The sequence below is a fragment of the Onychostruthus taczanowskii genome, unplaced genomic scaffold (assembly GCF_017590055.1).
Source record: "Onychostruthus taczanowskii isolate IOZ18803 unplaced genomic scaffold, ASM1759005v1 scaffold50, whole genome shotgun sequence".
In the NCBI taxonomy this organism is placed as follows: Eukaryota; Metazoa; Chordata; class Aves; order Passeriformes; family Passeridae; genus Onychostruthus; species Onychostruthus taczanowskii.
This window is the reverse complement of record NW_024502569.1, coordinates 350,135-365,478: the sequence shown is the minus strand read 5'-3', so window position 1 is coordinate 365,478 and position 15,344 is coordinate 350,135. Positions and strand designations below refer to the sequence as shown.

General features: G+C 37.5%; 1 protein-coding gene across 2 annotated transcripts in view; it reads right to left on the bottom strand.

The window, feature by feature from the left end:
* The window catches only part of DCLK1 (doublecortin like kinase 1), a 227,112-nt gene that overhangs the window by 32,963 nt on the left and 178,805 nt on the right, over window positions 1-15,344 (bottom strand). For both annotated transcript variants that reach the window (XM_041416035.1, XM_041416034.1), the window contains exons 7-10: window positions 9,285-9,369; window positions 7,810-7,918; window positions 2,883-2,940; window positions 2,044-2,163 (exon numbers count right to left, since the gene is read on the bottom strand). In XM_041416035.1, the coding sequence (XP_041271969.1) occupies window positions 2,044-2,163; window positions 2,883-2,940; window positions 7,810-7,918; window positions 9,285-9,369 (372 nt within the window). The remainder of the gene's footprint in view (window positions 1-2,043; window positions 2,164-2,882; window positions 2,941-7,809; window positions 7,919-9,284; window positions 9,370-15,344) is intronic.

Below are 15,344 nucleotides of genomic sequence, written 5' to 3'. Positions count from 1 at the left end.
ATGTTTGTATCAGAGAAACAAAGCTGGCTTCCCCGAATAAGGTTATTTCTTCTACATTTCTCATATTATTTCTCATATTTCTCATTTCTCTCATATTCTCATTTCTCATTTCTCTCATATTATTCTACATAAAAGTAAAGACTATTAGAACAGTGCTTTCTAGGATATGAGAAGTACAGATTCCTATAGAGCCCTTCCATAATACAGCTAAAAGAATATGTGCATCAGTCTTTAAGAGTAAAGAAGAAAGAACACAAAAAAACAGATTTCTCCAGAAAGTTAATACAATGTATGTTTTTTTAATATACATCTTTAAGGCTCATTTTCTAAATTATTTTCTAAGAGTTTTTGGTCCCCTCCTCCCTCATTTAGCTGAGTAGGACTTCAATTAAAAATCCATTGGACACTACAGTTTACACATTTTTCAGTCATGAATAGCACAGCAGGTTTCACCCATAAAACCAGCTCTGTGCTTAAATCTTGGCAGGTTAGACAAGGCACAGCTTTTAGTTCTTAGCACACCTCATGGGGCCAAGATGAAGGATTTGTCAATGCAGGCTAAAAGCTGTAGCTACGTGTGATTACGGTGCTGTGCAAGGGGACTGAGGTATCTTTGAACAAGCTCTTGCAGACACTAAGGAAAACTGACAGTAGCATGGATTTCATAGTGAGCTCACTTAGAAGAGAAGAGAATAAAGCAGTAATTGTGATTAAAATAGTACTAGATGGCTAATGGTATCTGATCTCAAGCTGTGCTATTTCACATTGCATGCCTAAGAGTGAGAGAGGGCTGAGATTGTCAAGGGAGTGGGGAAATTATTCTGGGACTGCTTACACAAAGGGATTCATGGCATGAAAGAGTACCAGTATTTTTCTTTTGTCTTAGGATTTAACTCTTTCATCAGAGAAAATATGTCAGCCCCTTACTACCAGCACTTCCTAGTGTGCTTCCTCAGAGCTTGGAGGTGGTGGACAGTGCAGTTAGGGGGACCATCAGCCCACAGCACTATCAAGCCAAATAGGACATCTGTCAGGCACAGACCTATGAGGACAATGTTGCCATCTCCTAAGATGTGGGGCATGGCCTGAGCTTCTTATGGATGACAAGACTTTCTTTCCCAGACTGCCATGAGGACAAGGGAAAATCGGTGGGCATCCACCCATGAGGCACACAGAGCCTTCCAGGTTTGGACTGGGAGTATGGCTGGTATCATTACTGCTGCCACACAGCATGGGGGATAATGGAACAAACCAAAAAACCTTCTCATTCTACTTGCTCTTGTATCCCAGACCAGAGACTGAAAGGGTATTTAAGAAACACCTGGACCTGAGACTGCCCTATTTAATATCTCAGTGAAGCACCTACACCTTCTAACCTCCACCTACAACCAGAGCAAAGCAGATCAACGACACTGTTTGCCAAAAAGTGCTTTCTCTAAGTCACTGTGAAGAAATAGGGTCCAAAATATAAATTACTGCATTCGCAAATTTACATTTTAGAATAGAACCACGCTTGAAAAAGCAGGCTTTTCTTTTTCATGTTCCCCTTCCTTCAGCTTAAATTTAGATTGCTATCGAGGAGGCAAGTCTGACACTGTGTTAATATAAATCAATAGAGAAAAAAACACATTTAATATTGTTTAGATTTAATGTTTAAACTTTACCTTTCACCTTTTTGTATTTTGAAGGCTGGTATTTATGGCTATTTGGACTGGGTATATTTTCAACTCAAGGCAGATTATAAATTTTTAACGAGTTTTCTTTTGAGGAAGCAAACCAAACTGGTGGTACACAAAGTACTGTCAACAGAACACTTCCAAATGTGGCTTACAAGAAGTTAGACAAATATTTGAAATATTTGAAAGCTAATAAAAAAAAATCTGACAGTGGATTACATATCTTTCAGCAGGATGCTAGACAGCTTTCAGAGATTTCTTCCACTCTACATTATTCTGTGATCCCATGTTTTTTAGTAAGCCTTAGTAGGAATGGAATTTTTCAATATGGTTGATACAATAAGCAGCTTGACTCCAAAACACTCACCTTTACAAGTTCCATGACAAGGTACAACTCAGTTGGCATGTCCATCTCCTCAATCAGAAGTACAATATTGGGATGCTTGACTCGTCTTAAAATAGATACCTCATTCTGGATCATGTGCTCCTGACACACAAAAAAATCTTCTATGAATATGGGTTAGTGGGAAAAAAATTCATAGCAGAAAAAGCAGAGAGAATTGGGAGCTGCACAGATTATCTGGGGTTTTTGAAAAAACTAATAGAGGTTGCCTGCAGCAACAGAGAAGGAACATGTTTAGAAACATCAATGTGGTAACTGAAAGAAGAGACAGTGGAACACAGAAAAAGAAATGGAAGAAAAGATGTGTTTCTGGTGCAGAGAAAAATAAAAGCTTTTAAAATTTTCTCTGATGCAGAATCTTTAGATTTAACAACATGATAGCATCTTCTCACAGAATTTTGTTACTGATTTTAAGAGCTAACAGTCATTTGGTGCAATATTGATATCAATTTAATTAACCTATGCCTTACACACAGTGACCAGTGTCGTTATAATTATTTGTATTATTTTCTACTTTCTATAACACCTGGAATTATGAAGATTAGAGGACATAATTACATGGATAAACAGAAAGGAGTCAGGCACAACCAACTGGAGAATCATCACACAGGCCTAGAACAGCACATAACTCCCTTTTCTCCTGAAACTCCAAGAGTCTCCTGAGGGCAGGCAAAGACTTCAACCAAAGAGATTCTAACACTTGTCAGGAAGGACACAAATACCAACAGCTTCTCAAAATGATCTCTCACAAAACATTTCCTGGAAAAAAAAAATCTTTGGGTCTCATATTTTTTTCTACTTACTTTTCCTCTACATTTACTTTTCTTGATTATTTTCAGAGCATATTCTCTACCAGTTGATCTGAGGAAAGAGAAAAAAAAAGCAAGTTTAATCACATTGAATATTTTTCCTCAGTTGAGTTTATATTTGTTATATGAGTATAATAAGTGCAGTGAAGAGCTCTAGTAGAATATTCTTTTTTCTTTTATAAGAAACAAAACTCAGATTTGACTAATGTTGTGAAATTGAGCCAAAGTTATTAAATATGCATGCCTGAGAAAAAGACATATGATTTTTTGTTTTAAAATGAAAGCATTTCAGTGTTTTCAAAATTAAAAAAAAAAAAACCTGCTTGACTTTTTCTTCCATTTTGTAATGAAAATTGTTATTACTTTGTCATTTTTATTTAAAAATGACATGCAGTGTTCACAGGTTCAAATATTTTCAAAACAAAGAAGTTTTATTTTCTATCCTACAAAAAATAAATCCCATGGAATATACTTACTTTTTACTTAAAATGAAAAGTCATTTGTTTGCATATCTGCAGTCACAACTGCTATGATAAAAAGGTCAGTCCTTGGAAAAAATTTTATGCATTCAATAATTATAGGATATTTAGCAGAGTTAAATATGTTGGCTTTTAGGCAGAATGTGGAAGTTTCTGGAGACAGTGAGAGAAATTAGTTCAGGATGAGAACACATCTCCTTTTAACTACTGTGTTGTTTTGAATCCTTATAGTATTTATCCCTACTACATGTATGTCATTATCTATTTTCTAGAATACTAACATAGACAAATTAGCTTGTACACAAGTTAACAGTATCAACTTCCATTTCTTAATTAAGTTACAAAACCAAAAGATAGCTGTAAGAATGAAAACAATAAGCTCTGCTTACAAGTCCCAGTTTCACTATAAGATTAAATAGGAAAAGGATAATTTAAGAAAAAGATCTTACTGAAATATTTTCATTTTGTAATACTAACCTAAACAGGTTACAAATGTCTATTTCATTGTCTTTAGGCATGTTTGGTTAAAAATTAAGAAAAAAAATAACCTTTCAAGAATACAGGGTCATTTTTTCATTTTTCATTTCACAAAAGACAGTAGTTAAACTGATACATTAAACTGATACAGAGTATGTTCAACAGAGACATTAATGTGTCTAGAAGTGTGCTCAGTCTGTCAAACAGGACATGCAAAGTGAGTTAATACACTGAAAGCACTGTATCTGGAAAACAACTGGGCATTTTCATTACCATATTAAAACATGGGGAACTCCTCTGGCCATGATGTACCACCAATTTTTAATTTAAGGAAAAAATGGGTAATTCAGTAAAAAGGAAAAATACCACCAAAATATTAATTCTGTTTATGTTCCCTGGCAAAGAGCTAAAACTGCCTCTATTAGGACATCAATTAAAAGAAATCACACAAGATAAGAAAGTTTATGAATTGGTGGGAAAATTACAGCATACCTGTTCAAGATTTACACAAATAAAAATTAAAAACGTCTCCTATCTGTACTCCTCCACACAGGGGTTTAGTGCTACAGCCCCCCAAAATGGGCTGCACTCCATGTGGGGCGCCCCCTTCCAGTGCTGCTTTTCAGTGGCTACAGTCCAAGCTCAGTGAGGGAACAAGAAGAGATTTGGACACTATTTTTGGGACTAGAAGGAGGAGGTTGAACAAGAAATATTAGAAATTAAGATATCTGGGGTTAAAACTCAGACAAAATATAGCCTCTTTCAATAGCAGTCTCTTTCAAGCTGCTTGGTTGCCCTAGGAATGCTTCCTTTCTGTCATGAGAAAGGAAATTGATGGTTTTTGTTGGCCATGGGAGACTCCATGTACTCCAAGACACTGGGAAATCTGAGCTAGTGAGGAAATGTCAGCATTTGAAAGAATCTGAAAGTTAAAAATGAACACATATAAAAACACCGCAGGACAAATTGTGCATACGATGGAGCAGATATGTAACAAGCAGATGACAACTCTGACTGCTCTTTGTTTTGGTAAAAAGAAAATTAAAGCTAAGATAATGTAAATCCTTTCCCCTGAAAAGCTGCAGAACCACGGCCTGTCAGCAGCGCTGCAACTTACACACCAACAAAAAATATGCATGGCTATGTCAGAAAGTCACCATGAAGCAAGCATCTCACCTCTCAACTAAACAATAAAAAGGGACCACAAAAAGAAGGCAACATGCTATGGCTGGACAGGAGTCTGGACCCACTGCACTACCACAGAGTTAGACCTCTAGCTCATAACAGGGCTTGGTGCCATGTTCCCTGGCTCTTTAAATTTTTGCAAACTTCACAGAGATTCAGACTGCATGGGAGACAAAAATCTATCTTTGTTGTATTTTTGCATGCATTAAATGTACTTAAGAGTGTGTGCCTGCACATTCACAGATGCTCAAAATGGGATTTAGAAGTCCACATGTGAAAATTTTGGAGATGGTTTTTGGTTTCTATTTGGATTGTTCATTGTCAGAGGAAAACTCCTGTCAATGTATTGAAGTGCTCACAAACCTCTATTAACCAGTGCTCACAGACTGATCTCACAGTTATGGAGGAGTATGCATGTGACCAGTGAATTTGTGTAGCAAGACCCATTCCTACTTGTTTAACACCTTATGGTGCTATTCCTTTGAAGTCCAGTGAACACAGGAATTGTACTTCACAAGGAAATGGAAAAGTTCTCTGTCCCAAGTCTCACCCCATTAATTCTGGCTCTGCAAATGATGGACATATTGGACTTTGAAGTGAGGTGGTTAAAGAGGCTTAAAAAAAGAATGAAAAGAATATTTTTGAAGGAGTTTCACAGGTACTGGTATAATTTACCCTCCGAGTCTTTAATTTCTCCTTCCACACCTGTGATGGCAAGGATATACTGCTTTAGAAGTATAAACTAACAGAAACAATTCCATTCAACAATTGCATTTCAATTTTCAAGATCTCCCAAAGCAGTAGCTCTCTGGTAGAAATGGGATCTATGGAATGGTATAGCTCAGAGACCACAAGACTATATATCTGGAAATACCTGGGTAAAAATGCTATATGAGTACATTAGACACACCATGTTACTGGATACTTCTGGGACCAGTGGGATAGACAAGAGGACAGGAAATAGTTTTCATTCAAGGTCTCCAGGATATTGTAATCAGCATTATTTTTAGGTGTGATGGGACCTACATTTAATTGTGTTCATGTATTTTCTCTCCGTTTGGGAAATAATTGTGATATGCACACTAGCACATTTGTACTGTCTCTCAACACAAATTGCATTTTCAGCTGAATGAGTTTATTAAAACCACAACTTCTCTTTATTTTAGCTTCTAATCTGCTTTTCCTAGTCACGATTCACTCTACCTTAAGCTGACTTATTCTCTTTTCTTAGAAAGAGAGTTTGGGTGAAAATGGGTGTTTTCACCTATTTCTTTCATTAGTGATGTCCCTCCATAGGGTTTTACAGTGCTTCCCTTCTTACATACTGTTTTGCTTTGCTTCCTTTAGGTTTCCATACAGTTCAGTGCTCAGACCCTGAAGTTTGATCTGAACAGCTACTGCCCTGTGGATGACCAGCTCCACCAAAAACTCACTCTGGCAGAGCACTCGAGGCCTTACCAGAACTTTGGCCAAGTCCCACAAGCACACTGTCAGCTGATATGAAATCCACTCTCACCCTTTTCCCCAACAGCTGTCTTCATGACCTCCAAGCTGCACTTCTGGATGCAGAGGTGGACCTGTATTTTTCCAAGGAGACTAGTTTAAAACCAGCCAAGCTAATTTATCATTGTCTGTAAGGAGATTTAATCTCACTCTCCAGGGTTTATATCATATTCTTACAGACTAAAGAACAGTTTTTTCTTTGAGCCCAAAGGTGAAGTTATAGTCCTCTATAAGAGTCTCCTCTCCAGGATATGATAATAGGGGATAGAAAACTTACCTGATGAAATATCATTCTCAAACCTTGATGTCTCTATTGTTCTCTCTTTTGGACACCTCCAGCTCTGGCAGCTTTTTGTTTGTCTGCACTGCTACTATCTAACATGAGCAATCCTACAGTTGTTTCACATACAGGTGAAATATCTTCTGCTTTTATATCCCATAGTCTCCTGTTTTTAACAATACCACTAAAAGGCAACCACAGTTCTACTTAGAGCATTCCTACTTGGTTCCCTATTTTTTACACTCTTAAGGTTGGGTAGAGCAGGTTCAAGCCTGAACAGATTTAGAAACAGACAAATGATCTAGTCAACCTGGACATTTTCAGCAACACTGACAATTGAGGTGACTTGTGACTTCTCTAATCTGGAGTAGATGGCTAAAATCAAAGACTGTTTTCACCTCTTAGCAGTATAGGTCACTGAAGAAGTTAGATTTTGGTGTCTGCAGTGAGGGTCATAAAGTTGGAAGGAGCAAATATAATGGCACAAAGCAGACATGCAGGAGTTAGATGTCCATTCATTTAAAAATAAATATGGAAGAGACTACACCTCAGTGTCAGATGGCAGAATAGCTTGGTCCAAAATTACCTCTTTGTGCTGACCATTGCCACTACACCCCAAACAGAGAACTTCGTGACATTTTTACAGAGTGCTGCTGTATGTGAAATGTTCCACTGGTCTAATGTAAAAGGAGGCTTACAAGAACATACTGCAAGAAAAGATGTTATTTCAGTGCAACAAGAGAGATTTAACACAAGGAACTGGTAAAGTCATGTGAAGTGTAGCAGAAAAAAACCATATAAATCCCACAAAGAATTAAATCCATAGATTGCCCCTTGAACTTGCTCTTTTTTTAATTTGAGAAGACATTAGTTTTTCCATCTGGCATTGGGACATTACCTTTTTACATTTCTGTATTCTACAAATAAATATACAGTCTGGAAAAAGCATGACATTAATAATTATTTTTTACAGTAATAAGCATATTATCCTCCTCACCTTTCTATACACTCCTTCACAATAGCAAAATTTCCGTCTCCTATAGTCCTTCCAACTTTATATCGCTCTGCTATCGATGCTGGAACCTGGAAACCTTCCTCCAACACTTCTGAAAGAATCATTAGTACATTTTTATTGTTAGTGAAGGAAACACAGATGTTGCACATAACATGCATTTTAAGTCCATGGTTTAGGAGCCTGGAAACCATTCAGTCAGTATCTCACTTACTGTACAGTGAAACCATGCTGCTGACATTGTATATACTCAACAGGTTTCATGCAGATACAATAATGAAAAATAAGACTTCTGGGGGCTCAAACATACCACCATTTGAGTGGTATATAGTTGCCATTGCAATATGCCCCCAAGACAAAACCAAAATTGTATTTTTTTAATTACGAAAAGGCCTCTGTGATCTGCACAAGCGCAGACCAGCCTCCAAAAAGGGCTGGAACTCCTTGACACAGCATGATTAAATATATGTACCAAAGAAGTCCAACACTCAAGCACTTATTTTATTACATCCTGTAAACTGAGACATCCATAAAACTCCTCATGTGCTAAGTGCTAGTTCTCCCCATCCCCCAATATCAAATATTTAGTTTTTAAACAAATGTTCTCAATAATACTACCTCGCATGCAACCTGGGTACCAGATGTTTAGGTAAAATTGCATTACACAGTGTCTAAGCATACGAGAAGCTTGTAGTTTAATGTGTTTTAGTGCTCATTCCTGTACTATTATTTTTAAAAGTATTTGAAATAGTGTTACAAATACCTAACATGCCTCTAAAAGCTGACTGTAAACTGCAGCTGATACAAACCACGATATAAATATTGTAATGTGAAAAAAAATAGCAAGATTTGTGTTTATACTCTTTAAGACAGTGCATTTAACTCTGTGTATTACTGTGTCCTTTGTTCCAGTTTAGTATTAAAAGTGAATGCTAGGAATGCTAGGACACAAGGAGGCTGGGGTTTGTCTGAATTCACAGACAGCACAAAGAGTTGTTCTCCAACAAGAACACAGATACACACACACACACACACGTACACAGATGTGCGTGTGTATGAGCAGACCTTGCCCCTCAGCCAACTTGCTCAAAGCCCTAGCAGGGAGTAAAACTATCCATTTCTGAGTAAAGACCCAAGACTGCAGTGTGTTCTTTAGTACCATGGCAGATGAGAGCAAAATATTGAAATAAGCCAGTCAGCACTGTGTTGCTTGCAGAAATAAAACCAATATTGTGGAACCTATTGCATTCCGCAATAAAAATACCTCTGAAGAGTGATGTTCAGATCAACTCTGATCCAGAGTGAACCTAACTGGTTTGCTAAGGCTGAGGAGCTTCCTCACAGAAAATTATCCAGCCTGCAATGCTCCCACCTTCTCTGGCAGGAAGAATGACTCATTTCCTACACAGCTGCTGTTATCACTACACTGACTGCTTTGAAATGTCAGCTCCAAATGTTACCTTCTGCAGGACCATCATTTTCATCCATAGAGCTGCAAACTTTGGTGGATGCTAATGAGGTAGAGGAGCCACTGTGTTGGGAGCTCTGGAAATGGAGACACAAATGAAAACAGATGATTTTTAAGAAGCACGAGTACCCACAGCACGTTCCTGCTGGACACATGTCCTGGAGAGGCTTCAGTGTTCCCTATGTAAAGTATCTATTTACTTTGGTGGATGGATACGTGGATGCTTGGGAAGAGTCCAATTTCTTCCATTGAAATTACACTTTTGGTAACCTCACATTACTGGAGATCTTGATCCACCAAGTGCAGCAATGTGCCTGCAAAAATACTTTGATGTATACTCCAAAAGCTTCTCGCTATTCCACACACATTTTGGCAGGGAAAACCGAAGAGCCTTATGCCCTCTGCAGGCCAGAGACCGTGTTCTTAGAGACCCTATTAACTCAGCAGGCACTAGAGGAACCTAAGTCTTTAGTTGGCTGTGTTATGGGCAGAATTCCTCAATTTCAGAAACCTCCCTCTGTTGAAATCCTCCCCAGTTTTGTTCTAAAAGGGAGAAATAATTATGGCAGTGTATGAACAAAATAAAATGTCAGGGTGAAGAATGGTTGTTGTTTCACAGGAGCATTTGACTGGGGGTAGCTCAGCTGAGGCAACAACTCTGTTCTTGTTCTCCATTTCAGGTACTTGTCCTGCAACTGTCTGAGCGTGTCTGTACAGCTAATGGGGGGAGGGCAGTGTCTCTGTGGCCCCTCAAATGAAACTTGTAGCCACCCACCTTGGATGCCAGAAGTGTAGGAGGCAGAATCTCACCAGGGAAGCCTTCCAAAGCACCTATCAGTTACCTAAGGACTTAAGGAAAACTGCTTCATCATGCATCTAGATGGATGAAGCTCCACAGACATTTGAGATGGACAGGATTTCACCCAAAACTTTCATGCTGTGGTGCATAACAATTATACAAATGCATCTTCGTGATTCTCCTATCTCCAGAGGAAGCCAGAAGCTACAAATGTAATGGTGGCCCTTCAAACTTAAAGCCAAACTAAGCATTTCCTCAAGTCCTCCTATTACAACTTAAGTGAAAAATATTCAGAGGATTTGCAAAACTAAAACTTTCTTGGGCTCACATCATTAACATGCTGAAAGTGCTGCAGTATTTCATTATCTTCTTCAGTCTATATATTACATAGATTGAAGGCTGTACTTCATGTAACTAACACTATCACTTCCTTATCAGTGTTTACAAGCTTTTCAGATGCCCACAATCATTGTGTCAAGGCACTTTACAAATTAAATACAACTACTTTGGAATTATTTCTTTTGTCTGACACTGCAGAACACAGCTGATGACTGGAGCAAGAGTAACTAAAGTTGCAGCAGTTTGGATATTTGCTGAGTACCAAGCCAGGGAAAACACAGTCAGAAGACTTTAAATCTGGCCCGTATGCTGAGTTAATTTGAGCAGAATAACTTTTAATTTCTCACACAACAAAGGTCAGATGACTTAGATAAAGTCTGAACTTGGCCTGTTTTCCACTAAAATATTCCTGAGAGCTTGCACATCCCATCTACCATGAGATTCTTTGCCCTTTTTTCCTTTAATCAACCCCAGCTCCCTGTTTTCATCCAGGCAAGTATTTCTTCTGAGTTTTGACCAGAACTGAAGAATGCATTAATCAACTTTTGGACTGTTTTTGTTACCTCTTGACAACAGAAGTCAGGACTGAGTGATTTTATGCAGTTTGCTAAGATATTGCTGCTCTTGTTTCGTGGTCAGGATGTGTTTATATATGTTCTATTCCTGTACTAAACTCTGCGTGACATCCCAGTAAAAACTTACCTCTGGTTCATTTTTGAACAAATGAGCAGATGTGGATCAAGGTAACGGGAAAATGCTAGGAGTTCTCATGCCTGGAGAAGTCAGTCTCAAAGCCTATTTTTATACACGTGTAATGAGAGAATTGTTTCCTTTACAGTCCTGCTCGTAAAATAAGCAGAAAAACATGTTCTCTCTACTCATTCTGCTATGTTTGCTTGTTTTCCTAGAACAGACATCCAATTTCATACTTATTTTCCCACTCCACAGTATTTTCTGAAAGGAACTACATTTTAAATATGTTTAATATTTATTACTTCTATGATCAGGAATGAATCATTACAACATTTAAGGAGTACAATCACAAAAAGGTTAATGCTAGATTTTCAACAGATTGTTTAACAGCTGCTTTTTTTTTTTTTTTTCATTTTTTGCACTTTAAATAGTGAGATTATACTTTTAAGTAGATGTTAAGTCAAGGCTGCTGACTGCACAGCACTGCAGCTTCCTTTAGCATCCTGATTCCTTCTTTACAGGCTTGCAGTCACTGCTCTCATCTGTGATAATGGGAGATGTGAAAATCAAGACCTAACTCACCGGCCACATCTTCTCAGAATGGGTGCCTAGAGACATTCAAATTTCTATTTGAGGACTGAATTTTTCAAGGACCACAAAACAAGGCTTAGCTGAGAAATGCAATTGCTCAGTCCTTCTAAAACTAGGTATCTTCAAAGACCCATTTAAACAAAGCATTTTAGCAAGTGCTTCAATTTAAATACAAATAGTCTTAATGGTCTACACATAATTGAAATTAAATTGACTCCTAAATATGTCTTGGGCAAACTCCTTAAATATGTATTTAACCTAGGTTTAGTCTAATAGACTGAAAAAAAGAAGTGGCACACAGAAAATTTAAAGGAAAAAATTTACTTCATACTGATGTTTTAAGTGGCTTTACTGCTTTTCTTATTGGCACTGTTAAAGATGGGAAGGTTAAAATATTATTTGTTAACAGAAGAACTGAAATAATGCATTTGTAGCATATAACATATCACTGGTCTGCAAACAAAGCATACAGCCCCTTTGGTGACATCAGCCTGCGAAGCATTGGCACGGAGGCAGAGGCAGAACTTGACAGTGACAAGGAAGCAGTAGCTAGGAAGATGTGCTAAAAATACACACTGAGACTTTTAAAACTTTAAATAATGATTGAAAAATATATAAAAACATACTCTTCATTACCTTTGCTGAACCCCTCTTAATAAAACAACAGATTGAAAATAAATTAGGAACTGGACATTTGCACATATTCACCAAGTCTGCTGGCAGCGCCCCTTTCACAATTAAAGAGATGTTACCGGAGAAACACAATACAAATATTTTTGTCTTTATTCAGTCCTATCCAACAACACACAGGCATTTATTTATTTATCTTTACTTCAGCTAGAAAGAGATTTCGTTTATTTAGACTTTAATTAGCTCACTGTTCTCACAAGCTGAGAGCCCTGCGGGTCCAGCAATCCTTGTGGGTCTCAGCGTTCCTTCCAGTTGGCTTGCCAATCGTGAGGCAGTCTGTCGTGCGCGCCGTTGCTCTCACAGATGTGGACCCCATCAGGGATCTTGCAGATGGGGAGGGGGAAAACAAACCCTAAGCAAGAGTATAATCTCTTCAACACACAGACTTTAATGCAATTAGCTGTTTTAATTTTAAGAGATGCTGAGGTGCTTGGAATGTCATCGCTTTTACAGAGATTTAAAGGGGTCCAGTTGCACAGGTTGCCAGCACATGGCCAGTTTTATGGCACACCTTCATAAAAGCAATGGCCTAAAAAAATCAGGTCTTCGGTGTAAGGATTTCAGATCCTATTCAGGTTTTATAACAGATGGCCAGCACACCATACACCTCACTGATGTGAATGGAAACATATAGAGTTTCAGCCATGTCTCACCCGGAGATTTATTTTGCAACTGTTTGGTAAATAGTTTGCATCTCAGTGGAAACCCTGCTAAATTAATGAAAAAAAAAAAAAAGGCAGCAAAATAAAAATTACTGTAATGTCTCTCTCCTGATACTCACCTTTGTCCTAAATTAATCTTAAAATCCCACTCCAACTAAACAGCAGGAATTATTCTTGTGGACTACTAGTGTCAGCAGTTACGAAAAGAGACTAAGTATGACTACAAAGTTTGTTAGTGCAATTCTGATTCCAGAATCTCAAATCCCAAACACTGCATTCTATTTTCTAAATCTCTCAAAACCTTTCTTAGTGCATGTGGAATCTACAGTGTCTCTCAACAATAGGAATACAAAGATTCCTTTGTATTTTTTCAGTACGAAGGAAGCATCTGGATGAAATGTGAGTAACAGAAAAGCACACAGGTGTAATGCTAAGTTTGGATCCCATGAAGAGTTCTACTCTTTTAGAAACTGGCTTAATGAAGTGAGGATTCAAATTAGTAAACAAAGTGTAAATTCAGGAAGGAGGCTCAGGAGAAGGGAATTATTGTCTTTAAATTATGCCTCCTAAGATGTCCCTCTTCCAAAGAATTCTAGTGAATCTTTAAAAAAAATACAAAAGCATGCAAGATGAAATTCAACTCAGCAAGGAAAAATAGCTTTAAAACCAAAACGAAGTATTTAGCCCCCACTCTCACCTCTTTTGGAGCCCCTACTAGTGTTCAGTCTGGTTATAAAACAATCTTTGCAAGGTAGCTCTCATGGCTTCCTGACAGGCTCAGCTCCATTGCATAAAGATGATCATGAATAATGGTAAAGACAACCATCCAGTAGAGGCATTAGCTTTTAAAGACTTTGAAGGAGATCAAAAAATTCCCATAATATGTAACAGTGTTAAGCAAGAAATAAGTGAGTCAATGAACAGCAAAATGGTACATTACCAGAGAACAAAAACAGAGGACAGCTGATTTAAAACAATAAAGTAATACATTTTCGTGTAACTTTTAAGAAGATAAACTGATTTTTTTTATTATTCAACTTAGAGAGAAGCAAAGGGTTACACCGAAATTCCTTCTCCCAACTATATCGAGTAAAAATGCTTTTGATTTTCTTTTGTTTAACCTTACATTTTTTTCTGCCCAGCCAGCTGAGACAGGGGAAAAAAAGCTTTCATGTAAACAGTACAGAGCTGGCAAAAAAATTACTTCATGAAGAAAAATGAAATCAACAATCTTCATGCTGAAAGAATGGAAACTAATGGTGTTCGATGTATAGAAAGAGAAATGATGCAATTGTTTTCTTTTCCAGTTTGGATACTACACTAAACCAGCACATAAGATTCAAATTTATTTATAAACTGTTTCATCTGGAAAGGAACAAGAAAAAATGTATGCAAACCTGCTTACAAACTTATTCACAATTCTACATCCTGCCCTGTTTTGTTAGACACTTGACTTGAGAGAGGCCCTATACAAGGAAGTGATTTTTTTGTTGTTGTTCATTTATGCAATTCAGGATTTACACAGCTTGGAGAAGAGATACATTCAAATGGCGCAAGCAATTATCTGGTGTATTATCAGGGTTTTGTGTTGGTTTTCTTCTTTGAGGGACAGAGGGACAAATGGGAGAGTTTGCAAGGAGATGGAGCTGAGAGACTGAAGTTAAATTTGCAAGCTTGAAGCACTCTGCTTTATTAAAATCCCCTCACTAAGCTGCAGCATTGGATGCTTAATACACTCATTTGATTTGTGTAACAAGGCAATTCAGAAAGACAAATACAGTTTCGTACATAGTATTTAACAATAAATTTAAATCTAACCTCCACTAGTTCCTAGCAGCTGCTTCCAAAGTTGAGCCATAATTCAGTCTAGGCTCACTCAGTCTTTGACATCATTCAGAAAAGATTGATGATATAAAAAGTGAAATATCAGATTTGTGGTATCGGAAGTTAATACTGTCATTTCTGTATCCTTATTGAGGTTAACATAAAAAAGTTACATGTACAGTGATGCAATGTGAAGGTTTCCTTTTACCTCTTCTAAAGTTATATACAGGTAAAATTTTCTACTCAAGTATAGAGCAAAAATTGAAAAGCTAGCAACCTAAAGGATGTTCTTATTTCTTTCACCTAATTAAGGACACAGCAAAATAACCGCTTCACTTTAAATTATGTAGTTGCATTTTAAAAGCCCTCCTGGTATTTTTAACTGTTTTTTGGTAGAGACAGAAACCTCAGTCATTTTGTTTCTACTCTTCCCCATTTCTACCATATTGTTTTC